The 23,498-nt window shown below is 40.1% G+C and overlaps 1 protein-coding gene across 1 annotated transcript; it reads right to left on the bottom strand.

Annotated features, from left to right (window-relative positions):
- Window positions 1-4,506: 4,506 nt before the first annotated feature.
- Window positions 4,507-23,456, bottom strand: LOC136883417 (general odorant-binding protein 72). Its single transcript, XM_067155686.2, has 7 exons — window positions 23,371-23,456; window positions 13,042-13,120; window positions 10,775-10,827; window positions 10,081-10,116; window positions 8,888-9,002; window positions 6,935-6,999; window positions 4,507-4,676 (listed from the first exon to the last, which is right to left on the bottom strand). Exons 1-7 carry the CDS (start codon window positions 23,431-23,433, stop codon window positions 4,659-4,661), a joined length of 429 nt encoding a protein of 142 aa, XP_067011787.2. The 5' UTR covers window positions 23,434-23,456; the 3' UTR covers window positions 4,507-4,658.
- Window positions 23,457-23,498: the final 42 nt, after the last annotated feature.

Here is a 23,498-nt window from a genome sequence, read left to right as displayed (position 1 = left end):
GGAATATTCTGTTCGCCAACCTCTTTTGATTTATAGTTTTAAAGTTCCCATAAAAGATCAGTCTCTTTTTCCTCATCGTATTGTGATTTTATCGATGGTTTTAGAGAGTTCCAGGTTCGATCTCAACCGGAAAATATGTTGGTCATTTTGCGACTTCTTTGGGCCCAAGCTTTTTCGAAGGAACCAACATTATTATTATTATTATTATTATTATTATTATTATTATTATTATTATTATTATTATCATTATTATTATTATTATTATTATTATTATTATTTCGAATGGGCCACCAGAGGATCACGTGCCAATTTCAATTCCTTCTTCTTTGTTCTTTCCTTTTCTTCCAGTACGCTTTCATCTGTTCACTATGTTTCTTCTTTCTGTCTTCAGACCACTTTGAACCAGTCTTTTTTACTTTCTTACCTTGGAATCTTCTATTTTCAATACTTTTTCCCGAAAGCCTTCTCTATTATTTATTTCTTCTGTTGTTATACTGTTTTTTTCTAAATCCTTTCTTACTTCATTTACCCATCTTGTCGTTGATTTCTTACCCCACAAATATCTGAAAATCTTAGTGGTTAATCTACTATCTTGCATTCGATATAAATGTCCAAAAAACATAAGTCTCCTTTTCCTCATTACATCTGATATATTTTCTATTTTTTGATATATTTCAGCATTACTTCGTAATTTCCAACCTTCTGCTGTGTTTTGTGGGCCTAATATTTTCCTCATGATTCGCCTTTCTAGTATTTCTAGTTTATCTAAATTATAGTTTAATGCCAGACATTCGCTTGCATATAGGTATTATTATTATTATTATTATTATTATTATTATTATTATTATTATTATTATTATTATTATTATTATTATTATTATTATTATTATTATTATTATTATTATTATTATTATTATTATAGTCCACCTGGTGGCTATGGTCGTTAAGGTGTAGACCGTGGTTAGCCGGTTCGAGTCCCGTTGGTCGAAAAAATGACACCATCAGAATGTTGGCCGGCAGGGTAGGGGAGGCGGTAGGATACAATTTCCAATTACTAGATTGCGTGGCAAAAGCCTGGATTAAATTCCAAACCTCTCCGCAGTGCTCATATGGAGTGACGGCATGTGACACTGTTGATGGTGATTCGTCTGTCGTATGGGGAAGTTAAGCCTTGAGCAGACCCTTGGTGCTGTTCGACAGGAGTAGGCTATGTGCCGGCACCGGGTTTCACCCTCTCCATACTATAGGCCTATCACATCATTTATTTTAACTCATTAACTCCTCTGATGAGGTGGGCCACCACGACAGATTCATCTCACCTAAACATCATTAACGGCTCCGGTCTAGAAGAATAAGGGCGGAGAGGTTTCCTTGAGTAGGTGTTACTTCCTGATCTACAGTCCCTCGGGCTGAGCAGCAGTCGCTTGGTAGGCCATGGCCCTGCAAGGCTGTTGTGCCATGGTTTGTTTATCTCTGAATTTGACCACGAGCTGTTAGTAGTTGCTCTTCGTTTTCACGCCTGACAGAAATCTCCGTGTTGGCCGTGCGCTTAGGAGTACGAACGTGTGAGCTTGCATTCAGGAGGTAGTCGGTTCGAACCTCACTGTCGGCAGCCCTGAAGATGGTTTTCCGTGGTTTCCCGTTTTCACACCAGGCAAATTCAGTATTTAATTAAGGCCACAGCCGCTTCCTTTCCAATCCTAGCCCTGTTCTATCCCATCGTCGCTATAAGACCTGTCTGTGTCGGTCCGAAGTAAAACAAAATTGTAAAAATATCTCTGTGCACGATGTGTTTATACGTGCAAGTCGATTGTCAGCCCGGAGTCTTGTATCACTACGTTCATCCGATCTTGACGTATTCCAGCTGCGGTGCCTACGTCAGATACTGGGGATTTGTATACACGGCGCCTATCAGGCACCTCTCAAAGATTATATTCCAAGGTGGCGAATGCAAGGTTTGGGTCTTCTTTGCCGAAGGTAACTGGTGGTGATTATTGTTTTAAGAGGAAGTTAGGCAACCATCCTCTATATGACACCAGAGAGGGAAAATGGAAGGCCTCGAGTACTCTAATACCGTCCGGGTAGGAAAAGACCAAGAGTTGACCAAGGGAGGTCGGATAGGATAGATGAAAGTGAGGAGCCTGGCACAAGTAAGTGGAAGCAATGCTAGGACTCAGCTAAGGGCCCCACTCTCCAAAGCTCAGAGCTCATGAGGCCCCTTTTAGTCGCCTCGTACGACGGGCAGGGGATACCGTGGGTGTTACTCTACCACCCCCACCCACAGGGATGTCTTCTTTGTCTAGCAAATACCACTCGACTACCGCAACAAGTCTTCTGGCTCAATAAGATGGAGAAAGAATTGAAGGGTCCGCCTCTGTGGTGTAGTAATTAGTGTGATTAGCTGCCACCCCCGGAGGCCCGGGTTCGATTCCCGGCTCTGCCACGAAATTTGAAATGTGGTACGAGGGCTGGAACGGGGTACACTCAGCATCGGGAGGTCAGGTGGGTTCGATTCCCACCTCAGCCATCTTGGAAGTGGTTTTCCGTGGCTTCCCACTTCTCCTCCAGGCAAATGCCGGGATGGTACCTAACTTAAGGCCACGGCCGCTTCCTTCCCTTTTCCTTTTCTATCCCTTCCAATCTTCCCATCCCACGCAAGGCCCCTGTTCAGCACAGCTGGTGAGGCCGCCTGGGCGAGGTACTGGTCATCCTCCCCAGTTATATCCCTGACCCAGAGTCCGAGGCTCCAGGACACTGCCCTTGAGGCGGTAGAGGTGGGATCCCTCGCTGAGTCCGAGGGAAAAACCAACCCTGGAGGGTAAGCAGATTAAGAAAGAAAGAAGAATTGAAGTACTGCCGTACCAAATACTTTTTCAATCATACTTGAAAATCCAGCTCATGTCTTGGTCACAGACGGACGAGGTAGACCACCTTACCCCGCGGAAAAATATCCCAAGCAACGGCTCCATTCAAGTTAACAGAGAGACCTTGACGAATAGAATCTGGCTTACAGACTGATGATGATTTGCGAACTAGGATAAAGGCAGAACGCATGATGGAGATAAGTCACAGGCGCACAATGCGACAGAAGGATACCACTACATCCGAAGTACAAAATATACCGCATGATAATACGTCCTGTTGCTTTATACGGTGTTGACAAAGCTAAGGAGCACCAGTTACACACCGCGGAAATGCGTCTGCTCCGTTGGTATATGGGCATCACACTTCTACATAATGTGAGAAACGACACCGTTCGCCAGCAAATTGGCATTGCAGCCATCACTGAGAATAAGGCCACATCATGAGTGTTGCAGCCATCACTGAGAATAAGGTCACATCGTGAGTGTTGCACACATCACTGAGAATAAGGCCACATCGTGAGTGTTGCACACATCACTGAGAATAAGGCCACATCGTGAGTGTTGCACACATCACTGAGAATAAGGCCACATCATGAGTGTTGCAGCCATCACTGAGAATAAGGTCACATCATGAGTGTTGCAGCCATCACTGAGAATAAGGTCACATCGTGAGTGTTGCACACATCACTGAGAATAAGGCCACATCATGAGTGTTGCACACATCACTGAGAATAAGGCCACATCATGAGTGTTGCAGCCATCACTGAGAATAAGGTCACATCATGAGTGTTGCACCCATCACTGAGAATAAGGTCACATCATGAGTGTTGCACCCATCACTGAGAATAAGGTCACATCGTGAGTGTTGCACCCACTCCTTATAAATCACTGGACAACGTCCACGTGGACATCAAAAGCAGAGTTGGCATGACACAGTGAATGGTGAAAGACACTCAACTTAAGACCAGATGAGGCCCTAGATCGTGTAAAATGGCGAGCCAAGATTAAAACAACAGATCACCTCAACCAGTATAAGAAGAAAGTTAACAATAAAAATAATTTATAATTTCGTGTGGCAATTTCCAGCCGAGTGCAGCCCTTGTAAGGCAGACCCTCCGATGAGGGTGGGCGGCATCTGCCATGTATAGGTAACTGCGTGTTGTTGTGGTGGAGGATAGTGTTATGTGTGGTGTGTGAGTTGCAGGGATGTTGGGGACAGCACAAACACCCAGCCCCCGGGCCATTGGAATTAACCAATTAAGGTTAAAATCCCCGACCCGGCCGGGAATCGAACCCGGGACCCTCTGAACTGAAGGCCAGTACGCTGACCATTCAGCCAACGAGTAATGTTAATAATAATAATAATAATAATAATAATAATAATAATAATAATAATAATAATAATGTTAATAATAATCATTGATGTGAATAATGACAATAATGAAGCATAGGTTAATTTCGAAACCTTCCATATACCACTACAGAGTAAAATACATGAGTCCAGTCTGAGATCCCCACGCCGCAATTTTAAACTCTGTAACTAAACCCAGAGCACACAGACTTCTTGCTGACGACATCATCTTCTAAAATACTGATGAAAGCCCAATCAAAACCATACATTATTTTAAAATTGCTTGTAAGATTTTATTATGTTACAAATACATTAAGTTGTGCTCTTCAGGTGCGTTAGGTCGTTGTTTCTCTCGTGGTAGCAGGTGAGAGAGACTGTATGTACATGGAGCAAGCTGTGCGCGTTTGGGAGCAGACCTGGTGTGGTGGAAGGCCAAACGTTCTTCAAGGGAACAGGAACACCTGAAAAAGATCACATGAGTATCATTGGCACTGTTAACATCTGAATGGATGATTGAAGAAAGGACCTGAGCCACGTTTTTAAAAATGTAATTCAGTTATGAGTAGATTCTGAATCTCTGAAAGTGTATTCACCTTCGAGCATTGAAAGGACCTCAGTCCCTGGATATCTAAATTATGAAATATGCGAATGAATTACTGGTTGAGTACAAAAAGCATCCAGATTCCAGAATGTCCAACCTTTCTGCTCTTTGAAGTTGGCTATATTTGGTGCTCTGCTGCAAGAAATCGTAAGATTTGACCAGTTTGTCTCCGAAAAGGAAGGGGTTGGCTTTTGCCTGTCATCATATTGGTGGCTTGAACTTCAGTATATTTCACATGTCTTTGTCTCAAAAACCCAATAATGCTCTGGCCGTGCGCTTTACACATCCAGTCAATATTCAGGATGAACCATAAATCACATGGTAACACTGTCATATGAAAGGCTGGTGTGTTGGAGGTCCACATTGGTTACATATGATGTTTGGGGGAGGTGAAGCACCCAAGGACTCATGTGACCCCTCCGATCGCCATAAATGGAACGACAGGCATAAAGACATCATTTATAGTTGCTTTTTCTTGAGGTGTTCAAAGCCGCAAACCGTTTTGTCCTAAGGTAAACCGTGCGGCTGTGAGCTTGCATCCGGGAGATAGTGGGTTCGAATCCCACTATCGGCAGCCCTGAAGATAGTTATCCGTGGTTTCTCATTTTCACACCAGACAAATGCTGTACCTTAAATAAGGCCACGTCAACTTCCTTCAAACTCCTAAGCCTTTCCTGTCCCAGCGTCGCCATAAGACCTATCTGTGTCGGTGGGACGTAAAACCACTAGCAAAAAAAAAACAGTTTCCTAATTATGGCCTGTTTTATCTTTGCAAGTCTCGCCAACTGAATAATGGTGCAGACGACAGAAGGTCGTGTGGAGATCATCATTAAAGGCGTAGCCAAGGGGGTTACTGGAAATTAGACCCCCCCCCCCCAGCCACGGAAATTTTACAAAAAAAATGAAGAGAAACTGACAATACACCAAATAAACAAACATTCACAGACATAATAGTTGAACCAACTGATCTGTTGAATCAATTTTCTAAGAAGCCTCGAATGTATGATTTTAGATTGTAAACTGAACATACCATTCACTGTAAAACTGTTGAACTTGATCGTATTGTTCTGTATTTTAATGTAAGATTTTGTAGTGCACTGCAATCTGAATATCAACATAATTCACTTGCATATTACATACATACGTCATTATAGACCGTTATGCCTTTCGGCGTTCAGTCAGCAAGCCTCTGTGAATTTACTAAACGTCGCGAAAATCCTCCATTTGCAACTAGGCCTGTGGCCCCATTTAGTTCTATATCTCCTATCTTTAAATCGTTCCTGAGTCTAACCATCGTCATCTTTCTCTCCCTCTACGTCTCTTACCCTCCATAACAGAGTCCATTATTCTCCTAGGTAACCTATCCTCCTCCTCGCCTCACATGACGCCACCACCGAAGCCTGTTTATGCGTAAAGCTTCATCCATCCACTTTATTCCTAGCATAGCCTTTATCTCCTCATTCCGAATTCCCTCCTTCCATTGCTCTTACCTGTTTGTACCAGCAATCATCTTCGCTAATTTCACGTCTGTACTTCTCACTTATGAATAAGACATCGTGAGTCCACCCGACTTTCACTCCCGTAAAGCAAAGACTGATGTAAAGATTCACCTGTATCCGTCTCCCAAGCACCTTCATTGCTACTGATCATCATCCTGAGCTCCTCTGTTGTGGCTGCAGGTTTTAATGCACTGCTCACCGATACCAGTGTTTTCATTACAGACCAAAAAGAAACCATAATGGTTAAAACATAATAAGAAATTAATTTGTACGTTACTTGAATTTGTCTTCTATGGCCATTCACTGTGATTTAAGGGGCTCGTTATATATTTTTCCTATATTCCCACTGAGTGCAGAAAGGACCTGTAGCCGGGAAGCATAAATTGTAATCACTATTTTAGATGAATCAAGAAGTGTTAACACGACAGCTTTAAAAGTATACTTGAGGTATGTTTTCCAGAGAAATTGACATAATATACCCATTAAATTTGGTGTGAGAAATATCACGGCCTTTCTTCCATATTACAAGCCTCTACTGAAGGGACTGAAGTCCTTTCTACAACCATCCATTCATTTATACCATGTGGAACTATTACAATAAATTAATAAATTTACTTACATCTTTGTCGGCTTCGTAGTTGCACTTCGTAATTAGGAACGCATTTTCACAGTCATCAGCAGTGTCTGAAACAGAACAATTTTCCTTTTTGAGAAATACTTTTAGGGGATAAGCAAAGTTAATTCCACGTCAGAAAATAATTCTACAAGTAATTAGTTGTTTTAATCTGCAAGAATATTGGTCGTAGCGTTTACTTCTTAAAGAGATTTCCAGCTCTTACCACTACCCTAAAAAAGAAAGTGAAGGACCATGAAGGGTGTGAAAATGAAGCACTCCCTATGTTGGTGTTGGAAGAGAATTACCAGGGGAGGCAGAACAGGAAAGATTAACGTGAAAAAGCCGCTACAAGTTAGTGAAAAAACATGCCAGACTCACCTGGAATACCCACTGTGGGCGGGGATGGTAAAATACTTCCACGTTATGCCCTGACTGTTTACTCCAGGGGCTTGCATGCGTGGGCTGACGACCACGAGATCCTCAGGTGAGCCTTCGCATTGCTCCCACTTGTGCTAGGCTCCTCACTTTCATCTAGTCTATCCGATCTCCCTTAGTCAACTCCTGTTCTTTTCCGACCCCGGCGGTACTAAAGTATTCGAGGCCTAGGGAGCCTTGGATTTTCACTCCCTTCGTGGACTTTGCCTTTCTTTAGCCGATACCTTAATTTTTTGAGCTGTCAGACTTCTTCCAATTTTTCCCTCTGATTAGTGTTGACCAGTTGTACTCCTCTTAAAACAAATTACCATTACCGTCAGAGTAAATCTATTCCTGGACATGCTCCATACGCAGACAATGGAAAACATGGCAAACCAAGCACCAATCAATAACTATCTGCATTTAGGGCTGTCCCCCAGGTGGCAGATTCCTTCCCAGTTCTTTGCCTACTCTATTCTTAAATGGTTTCAAACAAGTTGGAAAATTATCAATCATCTCCCTTGATAAATTATCCAATCTTCAATTCCTCTTCTGTAAGAGAATATTTTCCCGAACTTGTCCTCTTTTATTCCAACTTTATCTTCATACTGTCTACCTTTAAAAGCTCCACTCAAACGTATTCGTCTGCTCATGTCATTCCATGGCATCTCTCCCCTGATAGCTCGGAACATACCACTTAGTCGAGCAGCTCGTCTCCTTACTTCCAGGTCTTCCCAGCTCAAAGTTTGCAACATCTTCGTAACACTATTTCTTTGTCGGTAATCATCGACAACAAATCGTGCTGCTTTCCTTTGTATCTTGTTCAGTTGTCCTATCAGGTAACCCTGGTGAGTGTCCCATAGATCAGAACCAAACTCTTAATATTCAATACGTGCAGTCAGATGTACAAAGCATTAAAGCTTGGCCGGGATAATTTCCACAGCAGCTCTCTACAGATTTAGTTATCGGCTATTGAACCCTTATATTTCCCTTATTTTCCAATGTATGGAACAAAAGATAGACCAAAAATACTTTTAAATAATATTCTAAACAAATTTTGTCATGGCCAATATCTTGCGCCCATCTGCTAACATATTTGGACAAATTACAGCTAAGGTCCTGCTCGCCCCTATCCTCGAGTTTCATTAAATATCCACCAATCTCTTCTCCCGCGATGCGGTAACAGACGACAAAAACTACACCGAACCCGACATGGGCTATTATTTGCCCTATCCGATGTTTAAAAAGAAAGAAACATCAGGTTGATTTGTGGGTTTTAACTGTGGATAGCTAGCACCTCTGTCTCGGGGACTGGATAGTTGTGTTCGTCTTAAAACACATCTTCAAATACACACAAACCACCTCATATTCACGCAATAATCAATATATCCTTCAACATGGGGTTGGCGTCAGGAAGGACAACCGGTTGTAAAACTGAGCTAAGTTCATACGGAATTCCGACGCCAGCTAACTGGGAAAAGTCGAAGGGTAGAAAGATTCAGGAAGTACAGGCACAAAGGCGATTGTATATGCAATACTCACTTCCCATATCCTTGCACTTCTGAATGGAGGCCTTCACTCGGTCCTTGTAGTCATCGGGGAGCATTTTGTTCGCCTGGTTCGTGGCCGCTTCAGCGCTGTATTTACCGTTCTTCATCTGGAACAGGAGCAAATATCAGATTAAAGGAAGTAGATTAATATTGTTACTTGGGTGATAGAATGACTAACGATGACAGAAGTAAGGAGGACACAAAATGCAGACTAGCACACGTGAGGAAGAACTTTTTTAAGAAAATAAATTTGCTGACTTCGAACATTGAAGTAGGCATTATAAATATGTGTTCGAAGACTTTCGGCTGGAGACTGGCATTGTATGAAAATGAAATATGGATGATAACTAGCTGATAAATAACGAGAATAGAAGTTTTTTTAATGTGGTGTTACAGAAAAATGCTGACGGTAAGATGGATACACCGAATCACGAATTAAAAGGTACTGAATGTAATTTGTGAGAGGAGAATAATTTGGCAAAATTTCGCCAGAAGAAGATAGAACTTCCATATGTTATAACTTTACCGCTTGCGAGTACTTCCAGTAGTTCGATCCTTCTTCCTATGACGTTGAGTACTTTTAAGCAGAAAATCGCAATTGTCGTTTCTCATGTTTAATTTTCTGTCCAAATAGTGCTAACGCTTTAAAGACGTAATATGAAAGGCCCGTTACATACTGTAAGGAGGACCAGATGAAACACACTATGAAAAATATTCATTTGTCAATCGGAGAACTGATAATAATTGGAATGTATTGCCAGCGGCAGTCTTAGAGATTTTCTGCCAAAAATGTAAGATGCTTCAAGAAAATGGTGCATGTGATATTATGCTAATCTACTGGTAATGGGATATTTTAAATTACTGCATATATTGAGTGAATTCCTGACTGACTAGCACAGTAATTATGTTAATTATCACGTATTTTTGCTTCTTGTTTAAATGTTCGTATTTTCTTGTTAAACTACTGCAAATAGGCATCGCCATCGGGATGTAACCCACCTGCAACGTATTTGATAATGATAACATTAATTATTATTATAATAAGTCTCAAAGTATGTTAGTTTGACTGTTATTTATTAACAAACAGGTCGTCTTACGTTCTAACAAGCAAAAGTCGCGTAATATAACTTGTGTGATATTGTAACTGATAGAAAGAGCAAAAGCAAAGATGTGTAGTTCACTTACCACGGACATCATGCTCATTGCGCACTTCATGTAGCACTGAAACAGAAAGAAGATCCTGATTAGTAAGTAACAAATTTATCAAACCCACAGTGAACTGTAAACAGTACATCTCATCAAAGATGCAGGCACATAAGGCCAGAAATTGTATGGGCAAAATATGTAGGGTATGTTTGGTAACTATAAATTAAGGTGAAGAAGAAGACACCTATTAAAATAAATGTTCATAATGAAGTATTGGAACTCCAGTAAGTTCCATAGACTGACTTGCTGAATGTTACGAGGAACTCGATATTTCTTAACTTGAAAATGCAACTGAAATTATGTAAATCTCGTAGTGTGTAGTAAGGCCGGAACATCACCTATGGACGAACTTAGCGTCATTACTGTGCTCTTTGAAGAAAATTCACACGAATACCTTTAGCATTTTATTAGCTTCGTAAACATGAAGTCACGTAACTGTGGGCCACAGTGTAAGGATATGATCAGCTATCAGTTCGTCATAGTTAGGATACAGCAAGAAGATACAAGCATTTGAACTCTTCCCAACTTCTTGTACGACGCAAATACTCTGAGCTTAAAGCATATCAGAAAATAGCAAGTCCAGTTGTGTTCATTGAGGGACCCTAGTTGACACTTTTAACTTTCAAGAATTATCACAGTGAAGACGTTTTTCGTGAATGATTAAGTTACCTACCTTAGTCTTTGGGTCATCAACAAATTCTCCAACTTGAATCTTCTCGACGTTTTCTGAAACAGAGGAAATATTAAGTGTTATAATTTCCATTTGTGACTGAAAAATTAAGAAGCACAGAGAACTAATTATATTTGACTCTAATTTAATAGTGAGAGAATGAACCACTGTCTCTAGTTCACTTGTAATACTTATTCTCAGCTCGCAAAGTTAGTAACATGACTAAATAATATTACTGTTCTTTTGTTCTGCTATGTTCTAATTCGGTGCACGAGATCTGCCTGATAAACAGTACTATTTTAGTGGGTTAGTTCATTATTGGGAAGAAAGCAACCATCTTCTAATAGCCTGACCACTTATGAGACATCCGTAGCTACTACGGGACAGCTATCTGAGTCTAGAGTGCTTCCTCTGTGATATTACAGTATCCTCACTTAAATCTTTCCTATCTGACCTTCCTTGACCAAATCCTGTTCTCTTCAGAGTTTCATGCCCCTTCTTTTATTGGGACCTATACTTTCTCCGTACATTTATTATTAGGAAGGGTTGATATCATTGTAGATTTACCCCTTTAAAATAACAGTCACCATCTTCATACTCAGATAGCAAAGAAAATTGCAAAAGCACATGACAAAAAGCACAATCAAAACTTATTTTTTCAATAAAACGAAACGCAAAACCATTTCATATAAGGTGGCCTGTTTTACCTCAGCCTATCAGTCTCCCAAATTGGCTAAATTATCCCTCCCTTAAACACCCTTTAGAATCTACGGAGGGCATCAATGTGTGAAGTAATACAATCGACAAACATGTTTAGGATACTTACTATCCACCACCCACCGAGATAGATTATCAATCAATCAATCAATCAATCAATCAATCAATCAATCAATCAATCAATCAATCAATCAATCAATCAATCAATCCATCAGTGGTATGTATTTAGGAACTGTCGCCGAGGTGGAAGATTCCCTTCCAATTGCTTTACCCAGCATTTCCTTAGAACTTGGAAATTTATCGAACACTTCCCTTGATAAATTATTTAAACCCCTTACTCCTCGTCCTATGAATCCATATTTTCTACAATTTGCTCTTGAATTCCAGCTTTATCTTCTTGTGTTTTTTTTTTTTTTTGCTAGTGGCTTTACGCCCCACCGATACAGATAGGTCTTATGGCGACGACGAGATAGGAAAGGCCTAGGAGTGGGAGGAAAGCGGCCGTGGCCGTAATTAAGGTACAGACCCAACGTTTGCCTGGTGTGAAAATGGGAAACGGCGGAAAACCATCTTCAGGGCTGCCGACAGTTTGATTCGAACCCACTATCTCCCGGACACAAGCTCACAGCCGCGTGCCCCTGACAGCACTGCCAACTCTCCCGGTCTTGTGTAGTTCTAGACATATTTCTATTCAAGGAAGAGGTAAAGAGTTCCATTAAGCGAGGAAGCTGATACAGGAGGTTGGCCACTACCTTTCTGCCGGTGAATACGTAATTTGATGCACTGGAATCAAGCATGGGGACAGTGGTAGTTGCGACATGTTAATGCAGAAGACCTACTTTGTCAAAAGCGACTCACGTAGATAGTTATCTGGCATAGTTACCATAAGCTATTGTAAAGTAGGAATTGAGACTGAGAATAAATAATTAGAAATACGTTGTAAATAGTTATTCTTCTTCTAAATCCGTTTAAGCTCTAGGGTTGGATTTTTCCTCGGTGTCAGCGAGGAATCCCACCTCTACCGCCTCAAGGGCAGTGTTCTGGAGCGTGAGACGTTGGGTCGGAGGATTCAACTGGGGAGATTACCAGTACCTCGCCTAGGCGGGCTCACCTGCTATGCTGAACAGGGTTCTTGTGGGGTTATGGGAAGATTGCAAGGGGTAGACAAGGAAGAGGGAAGGAAGCGGCCGTGGCCTTAAGTTAGGTACCATACCGGCATTTGCCTGGAGGAGAACTGCGAAAACACGTAAAACCACTTTGAGGATGGCTGGGGTGGGAATCGAACCCTCTCTACTCAGTTGATCTCCCGAGGCTGAGTGGACCCCGTTCCAGCCCTCGTACCACTTTTCAAATTTCCTGGCAGAGCTGGGAAGGGAACTCGGGCCTCCGTGGGTGGGAAGGATTGTTAATCACGCTAACCACTACACCACAGAGGCGGACTTACATAATATTAATAGAAAAATAAAGCCGAGTTTAATGACTCGGTAGCTGATATTTGGGTTAAGTAAGAAAAACTTCGTATGTACGTACAAAAAAAAAACCATTCTACGTACCTTTACTTGCTCCAGTTCTCTGCATGCACATGGATCGCGGCATTTTTGCCATGTTCTTGAGCTGCTGAATGGTGAGTGCCTGAAACATAGGACAAGATTTCGTTATTAACTTCCAAATGTCGAGTAACATCATTATCGACCGAAAATTAGAATTACCGAGAATGAGCGTATGATTCCTGATGCACATGATCGTTAAGATGTCAAGTCTGACACAGTGGTTAGCGGGTTCGAGTCCCATTGATCGAAAATATCTCACCACCGAAATGCTGGCCGGCAAGGTAAGGGAGATGGTGGTATACAATTTCTAATCATTATATACTGCGCCAAAAGCCTAGATTCGATTCCAAACCTCTTCGCAGTGCTCATATGGAGTGAGGGCATATGACGCCCGTCGGATGGGGGCGTAAAGCCTTGGGCAGACCCATTGACTTATTCGGTAGGACACCAGGCTTCACCCTCCTCCTTCCTAATATCATACATCACGTCATTCATTTCACCTCATTAACTCCTCTGATGTGGTTGAAGTCAGGAAGGGCGTCCGGACGTAAAACTTTGCTACAGAATTTCATCTCACTTCATATCCGACCCCGTGGAAAAAACGGGATAAACGTTGCGCATACAATCATATAATTCCGGAACATACACTTTTTCCTGGAACAGGGGGGAAATCTATTTCCCTCTACTAATCCAGTTAGCCAAATTCATCAGTCACCTGACAGTTCTCATTCATTATAGAGGATGGTTGCCCAATTTTACACCCTCTTAAAACAATAATCACCACCAATCACATCCATTAGCGTAGCCACGTACTGTATTAGAAACCGCATGAGTAACATAATGGTCGTCAGACACAATGTTCGGTATAATTAGGATTTTTTCTAGACATTTCAGAATTCCAAATTACTTCAATGTACAGTATGTCAAATTATTATATACAGAAAAAATATCACTATTTCCGAATGTTAATGTGATTGATTGTTTCTTCCATTTCGAAGAGGTCAAAAATAATGTGGACTGAATTCAGAAATCGATTGACTCAAATCGGAAGACCACTGGAGTAAGCACTATTAATGCCAAGTTAGGTAGATAAATATTCAGCAGAGCATTTCATTACTGATCATATCATCTTTTGGAAAAGCGCTTCAGATGTGAATAATTTATGTTATAATGCTGGAGCTTTAACAGAAATGGTGGGTACCTTGAGGAAACTGCATGTGAAGTTCAATTCGTGCCTTTTGTACCCCACATCGGTATTTATACTTTTACAGAAATATAAAATATAATTCAGATTGATACAGCAATAAGAATACTGTGTATTCTCTAAGGAAGTTTAAGTTCTCTAGTCATCAATAACTTATCAGTCATCATTGATCTGGATTTAGGACTGTCATGCAGGTGGCAGATTCTCTACCTGTTGTTTACCTTGTCTTTTCTTAAATGATTTCCAAGAACTTGGAAATGTATCGATTGATAAATTATTCTCCTCAGTAGTTCCTCTCCCAGTAAGTGAATATTACCAAAGTCTGTCCTCTTGAATTCCAACTTTTTCTTCTTTTTATTATCTTTCCCACCTTTAAACACTCATATTAAGCTTATTCGTCATTCCAGACCATCTCTTCATTTCCAGCTCGGAACATACCGCTTAGTCGAGCAGCTCATCTCCGTACTCCCATTTTCGTAACACTACTCTATTGTCGGAAATCACCCAGAACAAATCTTGCTGCTTTCCTTTGGATATTTTCCAGTTCTCTTATCAAATAATCCTGGTGAGTGTCGAAAACACTAAAACAATACTCTAATTGGGGTCCTACCAGCGACATATATGTCCTCTCCTTTACATCTTTACTACAAGTCCTAAGTATTCTCATAACCATGTGAAGAGATCTGAAAACTTTCTTAGCTACCTCATTAATGTGATTACCCCAGCGGTGGTGGTGGTGGTGGTGGGGTGTTAATTATCGTTTTAAGAGGAAGTACAACTGGGCAACCATCCTCTATTATTACTAATCATAGGCAAAAATGGGAGGAGTCCGACACTTCAAAAACTGAAGATATCGGCCAAAACAAGGCAAGCGCCACTCGTTGTCATGAAAACTTTGTACAACTGGTAAGAACATGAGTAACAGTTTTAATTGCGTTTTTCTCAAAATACTATTTTCATAATAGCAACAGTCAACACAACTATTACGTTAAACAATACCTAAAGGCACTAATTTGGCTAGAACGAAATAAAAACAAAGTAATAGAGAAAACATTTTCATGTTTCTGATAGTCTATATAGGCCTATAGGTCTGTCTGTCTGTCTGTCTGTCTGTCTGTCTGTCTGTCTGTCTGTCTGTCTGTCTGTCTGTCTGTCTGTCTGTCTGTCTGTCTGTCTGTCTGTCTGTCTGTCTGTCTGTCTGTCTGTCTGTCTGTCTGTCTGTCTGCACACGCATCACGAGAATTTAATGAAGATCGGTATGCAAAGTCAGGGAATAAGTCGCTACAATCTGAGCTATAAATAATTTAATTCTCAATTTTTTGTTATTAGTGGTCGTACCTTAGTTAACATCGGTAGGCAAAGTCGGGGAATGTCGCTATAATTTAGGCCATAAACAATTTTGTTCACGCTGAGTGAAATAGTAGTTTAGCGGAAAAGTTAGATAACTTTCTTCTTTAGCATGCCGTTCCTCTGGTTCATACATTTTCTGATACACTGGTACGTAACCCAACGGTTCATCATAGCATTCCAGCTATTCAATCCCTACTCTGAGGCACTGACTGGAATGAGCAGTGCATGTTTAACGGAATAATGGCAGAGGAGTGTTCACGGCTGTCTGCAGCCTGGTCATTCCAGCTTTGGAACTTTGAACTGTTAGATCGGCACCGTAATACTGTTCGTTAAAAGTGAGAAAATGTGCGGTTATTCATTAGATCGAGTATTTTATATAATAGCATTGCTTTTAATCGCCTATGTTGGCTTCAGATAGGAGAACCACAAAGTCAGTCTTTCTGAGAATCTCGTAGCGAATTACGGGTACATCAGCTAGTTTTATAATAAAGAAGGCCAAGTTCTTCAAATTCATCAGAGAAAAGTTAATATTCGAAAAGAGTTGAGATTTATTTTCACAGTAACCTCAACCATTTATAACTACTGGTTAAGAGTGATCATCATAGGCATTTAATGTACTTATTATGAAATCCTAAGCAAGAAAATACGACACTATGAATATTGGTCGTCACTTTCTAAATGATAAACAATTCATCCTGAATTTTCGTGCAGTTTTCATGAGCCCACTATTTGCAGCTGTTGCACTGAATTCAATCGCCATCATAATGCTTGTCACATACAATGCAAACTGTTTTAGATTTTTCTTGCGTCTGTAGTGAGCATTTTTCTGACCACTGTTCAGCCCGAAGGCCTGCAGATTACGAGCTGTCGCGTGGTCAGCACGACGAATCCTCTTGATCATTATTCTTGGCTTTCTAGACTGGGACCTCCGTCAGATAGCTCCTCAATTGTGATAAAGTAGGCTAAGTGGACCTCGAACCAGCCCTCAGATCCAGGTAAAAATTCCTAACCTGGCTCAGAATGGAACCCGGGACCTCCGGGTAAGATGCAGGCCCCCTGTCCTTAACTTATAAAACAAGTCCCTTTAAAATCACCAGTAAAACTACGAAGAAGCGTAATTAGCACAATGGTTTCTACGGTCCACATTACACAACATACAGAGATTTCATCAAAAACTTAATAATATGAAATGTATGAATGAAACTATGTTAAAACTTACCTATGTATTTCATCAGTACTTGTAGAAGCGAAACATCCTCTTGGCTGAAATAACTGCTTCACAGTACATTTACTTGTCACAGTATAGGCTTACAAGGAATGTGAGTCTTATGATAGTTTTCCTCTCCCCCTTTCAACCTTAAGTCCATTAGCACTCACGCGGCGGGCCATGCCCGACAACGAGAATATCCCGCATAGGTCCTATGTCGGGCAATGCCCGACATGACATTCTTCCCTATATAACTCCTTTGTCGGGTTACGCGTGCATGAATTACAGGTACAGTAAGGTACTGCAAACCTTCGACGAAAATTTGAAGCCATGTATAGCTATAATCTCTTTGAAATCAGGCTTTGTGCACATTCTTTGCAGACCATGTGAGTTTGTAAACAAACATTGCTTAGCAACATGGCGTCGTTCGAGCAGCGTGAGAAAGAAATCGCCAGACTTTTAGGTGAAAGTGACGTTGATTTCAGCAATAGTGGGAGTGATTTTCAATTAAATGGTGAGAAAGGTATTGCGGAATGAGACTGTGTTGGTGAGTTGAGTGATAAAAATCCCGATAATGAGAAAATTATGCTGAATGGCAATGCTGGTACCTCTTCTGATGGATGGAGGAAATGCCGCGGCACTGACTTGGATTTCAAAAGCTCATTCACAGGTACGTCAGTTTATAAACAACCGCATGGTTAAATGAATTTGACTTTTTCCAATTAATACCTTTGACGGACGAGTTATTGTCGGAAATTGTGCGCGAGACTAACCGGTATGCTAGTGTAAACATTCAAAAGGTTACGCACCTCACACGTGAGTCTATTAGGAGGTCGTGGATAGATGTTACTTTTCCTGAATTCAAAGCATTTTTAGGCGTAATCCTAAATATGGCAATGAACAGTAAGCTTAAATTACGATGCGAGAGTGTTTTTTTTCAGCAATACCTGCAGAAAAAAGCCTGGATTACATCCCGGCGAGTGTTTTGGGAAGTTTCACACAATGCACTATTACAGACAAAAAGTGACTGTCTGAGATAATTTTAGGTTTGAAAATGCTGAAAATTGCACCTGAATACTGTATTGTACTTGTATTATATTTATTTTGTGTTTGCTTTAGCTGATTTTTATAAATATGCTGTCAATATGTTTGTGCTCTCTGTTATCCCTCTGCAAGCAGATTCTTAAATGGAGCTGGAGAGGCAGCAGTGTTCAGAAGAAAAAGAGGGCTAAGGGTTAAGTCCATTAGCAAAACAACTTCCAGGAAGAAAGCTACTCTCGGCTATCTTGCTGACCTTGTCTCAGTGAGGAGGGGACCAAACTTGCAAATACCAAAAAACTTATCGGTTCAAATTACACGGACTTTCCCTACGGGTCTTCTTAACAAACTAAGTTATGCAGCAGTTCAAGTCTTCACCTCTCGATATCATGAAAACTTTGTGCAATTGGTAAGAAAATTGATGAAAGCTGTAACTGTGATTTTCTCAAAATACAGTTTTCTTAATATCAACAGTGAATAATTAGTATCTTCTGAAGTCTTGCACCAAGAAGCATGAACATTTTTTTTTTTTAACGCTTAGTACCTTATGGCAATTTTAGAACTACTAACAACTCAAAAAAGGAAAAATCCAACTTTAGATCACTGTCATTTGAGACACCGATATTGTTTGTCCTTAGGTGGCTGATTAGTCCATAGACTCTATTACAATGACAGCTGTAGCAGCGGAGGGCCCTAAGAGAGCACCGGTCTTCGTTCTTCCTCTTTCTTCCTACGATTCGGTCTCTCAGATTCTGATATTCTTCTATCCTGTTCAAGAATCTTTACTCCATCGTATACGACTTGGCATCATTTTGCCATTTACAGTGATAGCATCTTGATGCTCCACGTTTACATTGTTACTACGTATTCTTCGTCTCTTTCACAATATTGTACGAATTATCTTAAAAAAAATATTAAGACGCTATCTTGCTCGAAATTCATTTCATCAAGAAACTTCCTATTTGGAAACATCACAGACTGATAGAAAGCTCAGCAAAATTCATTCTCTTTGTAAATAAGCAATATTCGATGTGGATTTCTCCTACTTCCCTATCTTGAATACACCGTAAATGTAAATGTTAAGAAAATCTGACTACTCATAAATGAAATATTGTTACAATTGGTTAGGTTACCACTCAAAAACTTAAATCTAACAAAAATGTTTAGATTATTTGCTCTTTTTGTCAAGAGTTTTTACTAAAGCTAGAGTACATTGATTGCTGCGTAACTTACAGAAATGTTCCAGTTTGAAAATGTTTCCTATTGCGAATTTTAACCGTCTGAAAATTGAAATATCTTCAGAATAAGTGGCTATCCCGCGGTGTAAGGGCACCGTACCTGCCTTTTACCAGAAGGCTCCGGGTTCAATCCCCGGCCAGATCAGGAATCTGAGTTCTGGTTCAAGATCCACTCAGCCTATGTGATTACAGTTGAGCAGTCACCAGCGGCCTCGGTCTAGAAAACCAAGAAAAACGACAGAGAGGTTTTATCGTGCCGATAACATGATATCTCGTAATGTGCAGGTCGCTTGTTAGACCGTGGTCCTTCGGGTTGTTGCGCCATGGAGTTCGGTTTTAAAATAAATAGAAAATCATTGTGCGTGTTAATAGTACAGACTTAAAAAGGAAATTTGTGGAGAGCATTTACAAAGCTATCATTCAGAACGTATCAGGTTAAGATTCAGCACCGTCCTTCGCCAGGATGAGGCAGGATTGTTGCTCCACTGCGGAAATTCCCAAGGAATGAGTAAAGTGTTCGTGAGCTGGCCACTCTTTCATATCTCCACCTCCACCCTAGCACACAGATAAATAATTTCTTGACTGTACACAGACTCGAGTACACCCAATCTCCGATACTCTGGGCGTGTTTGATTCTCTTTGATTCGTTCTTTATTGTATATTCCATTTGCGGTGGAATTGGACCGTCTTTAAACTCGTTAGCCCTAGAGAAGAGTGTCATAAGTCCATATTTCTACAAATTCCGATTATTGTGTTTCAATTGGTTTAAGTCATAGTGATATAAGTCAAGATTAATATAAAAACAGTGAAATATTCAAGGGAAATTACGATTGTGTTATGGTTTCAAATAGAGAAAATAGATATAACTAAACGTATGTCAGCAATGAATAATGTCCCTTTTTACTGGAGCTCACGAATTAGTGCAGTCATTTCAGAAATGCTCACAAACTTCTCAAAGATTTTGCAATGTTTCAGACACTTGGTGAAATTTTCACACAAATATTATTACAGATATCCATAGATTTTGCATAGACAAAACCAACGACATCTTGCAGCATGCATTATCACGTCGCAGTCCCGAGTTTTACTCATTTTATTGCACACTCCGACGTCCGATTGCACCGCAAACTGGCGGTTGCCGCCCCGGTCACTATTGCGCCGTCTGACTTTGAAATCTGTTTGGATAGACACTTTGAACATTCGTCTTTTTTATACATATATTTGCTATTATTGAAAAAGGTCTGCCATACACATTTCAGATGCTTATTTTTAAAAGGTAAACCAAATCCGAAAAATTCAAAAGTGAAATGAAGGAAAACGTGGCTTGGGAGGAAGACCCATAATATGAAAAGAAAGAGAAATTGTCAAGACGGCCCAAATCCATATCAAACAGGGCGTTGAAAATCACTTTTGTTACTAATAAGTACCAAATCTCACGGGGTGAATTGGCCAAAACAATAGGATACATGCAGCCAATAAGGAACTATTTCCAGAGCACGTGACCAGGAGCAGAACACATTGTTTAACTTACATTGTTGTTTTCGATGATTTCATTTAACTAGTCTGTACCTTCTCTGTAAATAACATAATCTTGATAATTGTACATTCACCCAATACAGTAAATTTCCTGATGACTGTAGTACAACGTAAGACATTCGGAGAGAAGTACTTACAGTTTTAGTGTCAACTAATACCAAATCCATCATTTTTCTTAAATATTTATTGAACTGCAAAGGTTTTTACAGAAACACTTTGTATAACTATGCACTTATTATCTGCACATATTAAAAGTGCTAACATGAATTTTCAGTTGAAATTTTACATCCTGAGCTTTTTTATTCTCTCGTGTAAAATGTTACTTCTGATTTGGTACTATTTAGAAATAAGCTTCTCATTTTGGGAGACACACGGATTATTTCCCTCGTTTTCTCAGTTTGACTTTGCCGCCCTGCCCTGCCTCTCTTTGCCTTAGCTGTCGTACAGCTCAAGAATTCAACTTTTCCTGGCGGGGTCATGAACTAAGAATATGACGGTAGAGTTAATAAACTAGTGCGATGCTGATCAATAGTTAGTGGTGAAAAGTGCGTAAAGAAACAGAAGACATCAATAAGAGTGCTGTATACAAAGTAGGCTGGCTGCAGGATGCCCAGGTTCCTAAAAGACCGTTAAAGAGTACACCAGTAGCCAGTTCACACTAGTCTATACTTGTGTATCTTACTGACAGAGAATAATCTGCATACAACTACGTTTTCCTCTGATAAACTTCAAGTCTTTAAGTAGGTTAATTTACAACATAGCACTTTCCTGTAGGTGCAGAGTGTGGAATATCGTGGGATAAGATAACCATTACAACGTTAATAACTACGCTGGGTCATGCCTGCAGGGAGTTCGAACATACCCACCGATTTATTTATAAAACATTTTTGAAGTATATTCACTGGAAATAATTTCTATGAAAAGACTTTTCATCGCCATTAATTTTATTCGGGATACATTATTTTCCCGAAGTGTCTCAGGTTTTGCCATTAATCGTGCGAATATTTTACTGGTTTACAACCTTTAGTAAGGTTTAATTTGAACTGTATCTTAGAGATAGACACGCGCAATTCTAGATCTAGTTAAGGTCCGACAACCATTTCTTTACCTTTCTTTGTTCTGTCTGCAATAGTTTGCGAATGTCAGAATATTTAAGGGTTTAAAGCATTCTTGCCAACATGCTCTATATTTTCATTGCATGCGTATCGTTTGAGTTAACATGGATATGTTTTTATTTAGCGTCGACAAAGACTCAATACCGTAACAAGGCAACCAGCGTACGCTACTGGGATGGAAGAACGACGCCATTTTGGTGGACGGATAGGCATGTTTTTGGAAGATGTTCATGTGAGACGTATTCAATGTTTAAGGAAAGGCTTTAAACAAAACAATTGCGAATAATTTTAACAGGAAAACGTTAATTACAATTAATTCTGAACACTGCGGAAGGAAGAGCAAATTATTTACTTCGATTTATCGTAACTCATTATCTTCCCTGTAGGTGGAATGAACCCACTGCATGTCGTAAGAGATTACTTAGATGGAACAAGCAAATAATCTATACTCAACCTCTCGTCTTCCAAGCACAAATACACACCCACGATTCTATGTTTTTCTGTGTAGTGGAAAAGTGGATATGTATCATTTTTCTTCATAATATGAGGACTACCGATGCAAACCGTACTCTGTCCTCCTCAGGACAAAATTTCAGACAGTTGCATATACTTTACCGTGTGTTCTTTTATACAGTTAAATAAAATTAGGGCAAAACGTCCAGGGATACATTCTGTCACGTTGAGTACAGCGGAAGTTGTGATCTTATGATTACGGGACAGTCTCTAACAATAATACTAGGCAGCCTTACTTGCATTTTAGTCTCAAGATGGAGCATTATATTAGTGAAGGGGAGCCGAAAGAGAGAGAAGGAAGGAAAGAATGTACAGCAGCTAAAATCCGAGACAAGGTACGTATGAAGTGCAGAAACCATGAAAATTTGTTTTACGATACACGCGTATAATACTGAAAACCATTGTTAGGCACGTTTTTTCAACACATGTCATATCGGTTATTCAAAAGGACACGCAATGTTCATTCTAGTTTTGATATTTCTTTATATTTTACAGAAATGTGATAAAGACGCTTACATGACCACATTTGAGCCACTGCCTGACGGAGGCACAAACAAGTTGTTCGGTTTCTCAAAGAAAAGAGTATGCCCTCAAGCTATTGTTAATAGTGACTTTAGAAACTTTATTATCCTACATTATGAAAATCATGTAATAGCAAGAGTGGTTTCGTTTTAATTATATAGGAATTGGAAATTACAGATGTCCTTGTTATTGTTACATCCCGGTTACCATATTGTGTGGATCAAACCATGTTATGTCCAGAACGCTTTTCTAATTTTCGTGAAAACCAATTTTGAAGCGATTTCATTTTCACCGGATTCTTGATACATGCATTACGTAATTACACTTCCGTTCGAATTTTTAGAGATAGCCTGCATTATTTGATAGCGATCAGTGTTTTGCTGTTCCTGTAACATTATTTTCTTTGGACATAACCCTGTTTACAACAATACTCCTCATATAGAGTAGAGACTTCAGGGTAAGAAGACGCCTAAACGTTAAATGAATCTCACTGTAATACCTGCTGCCGTTACCGAATTACGGCAGAACAAACACACAGGAAAACACCGCTCAGTTGTATTATACAGTATATATTGATCTATAGGCTATTAGTATTAGTTGTTTACTCACAGAGGTATTCGCAAACAGCAGAGACAACAACACTGAAATCACACAAACTAGAAGGGTCTTCATGTTTTCTATGAAACTGTGCACACAACAAGAATCACTGCAGTAGATTGGTTCACTATGGCGGTATA

This window comes from Anabrus simplex, chromosome 11 (genome assembly GCF_040414725.1).
Source record: "Anabrus simplex isolate iqAnaSimp1 chromosome 11, ASM4041472v1, whole genome shotgun sequence".
Taxonomy (NCBI): domain Eukaryota; kingdom Metazoa; phylum Arthropoda; class Insecta; order Orthoptera; family Tettigoniidae; genus Anabrus; species Anabrus simplex.
Note: the sequence above shows the minus strand (reverse complement) of the source record. Positions and strands in the feature narration are given on the sequence as shown.

Bases quoted from the DNA above. Each gene is read 5' to 3' on its own strand.
- LOC136883417 (XM_067155686.2), bottom strand. From the start codon at position 23,433: ATGAAGACCCTTCTAGTTTGTGTGATTTCAGTGTTGTTGTCTCTGCTG. The intron at 10,828-13,041 runs GTACGTAGAATG...CCTCTGTTTCAG, and splicing joins GAGAACTGGAGCAAGTAAAG to AAAACGTCGAGAAGATTCAA. The intron at 7,000-8,887 runs GTGAGTATTGCA...GTTCTGTTTCAG, and splicing joins GAAGTGCAAGGATATGGGAA to ACACTGCTGATGACTGTGAA.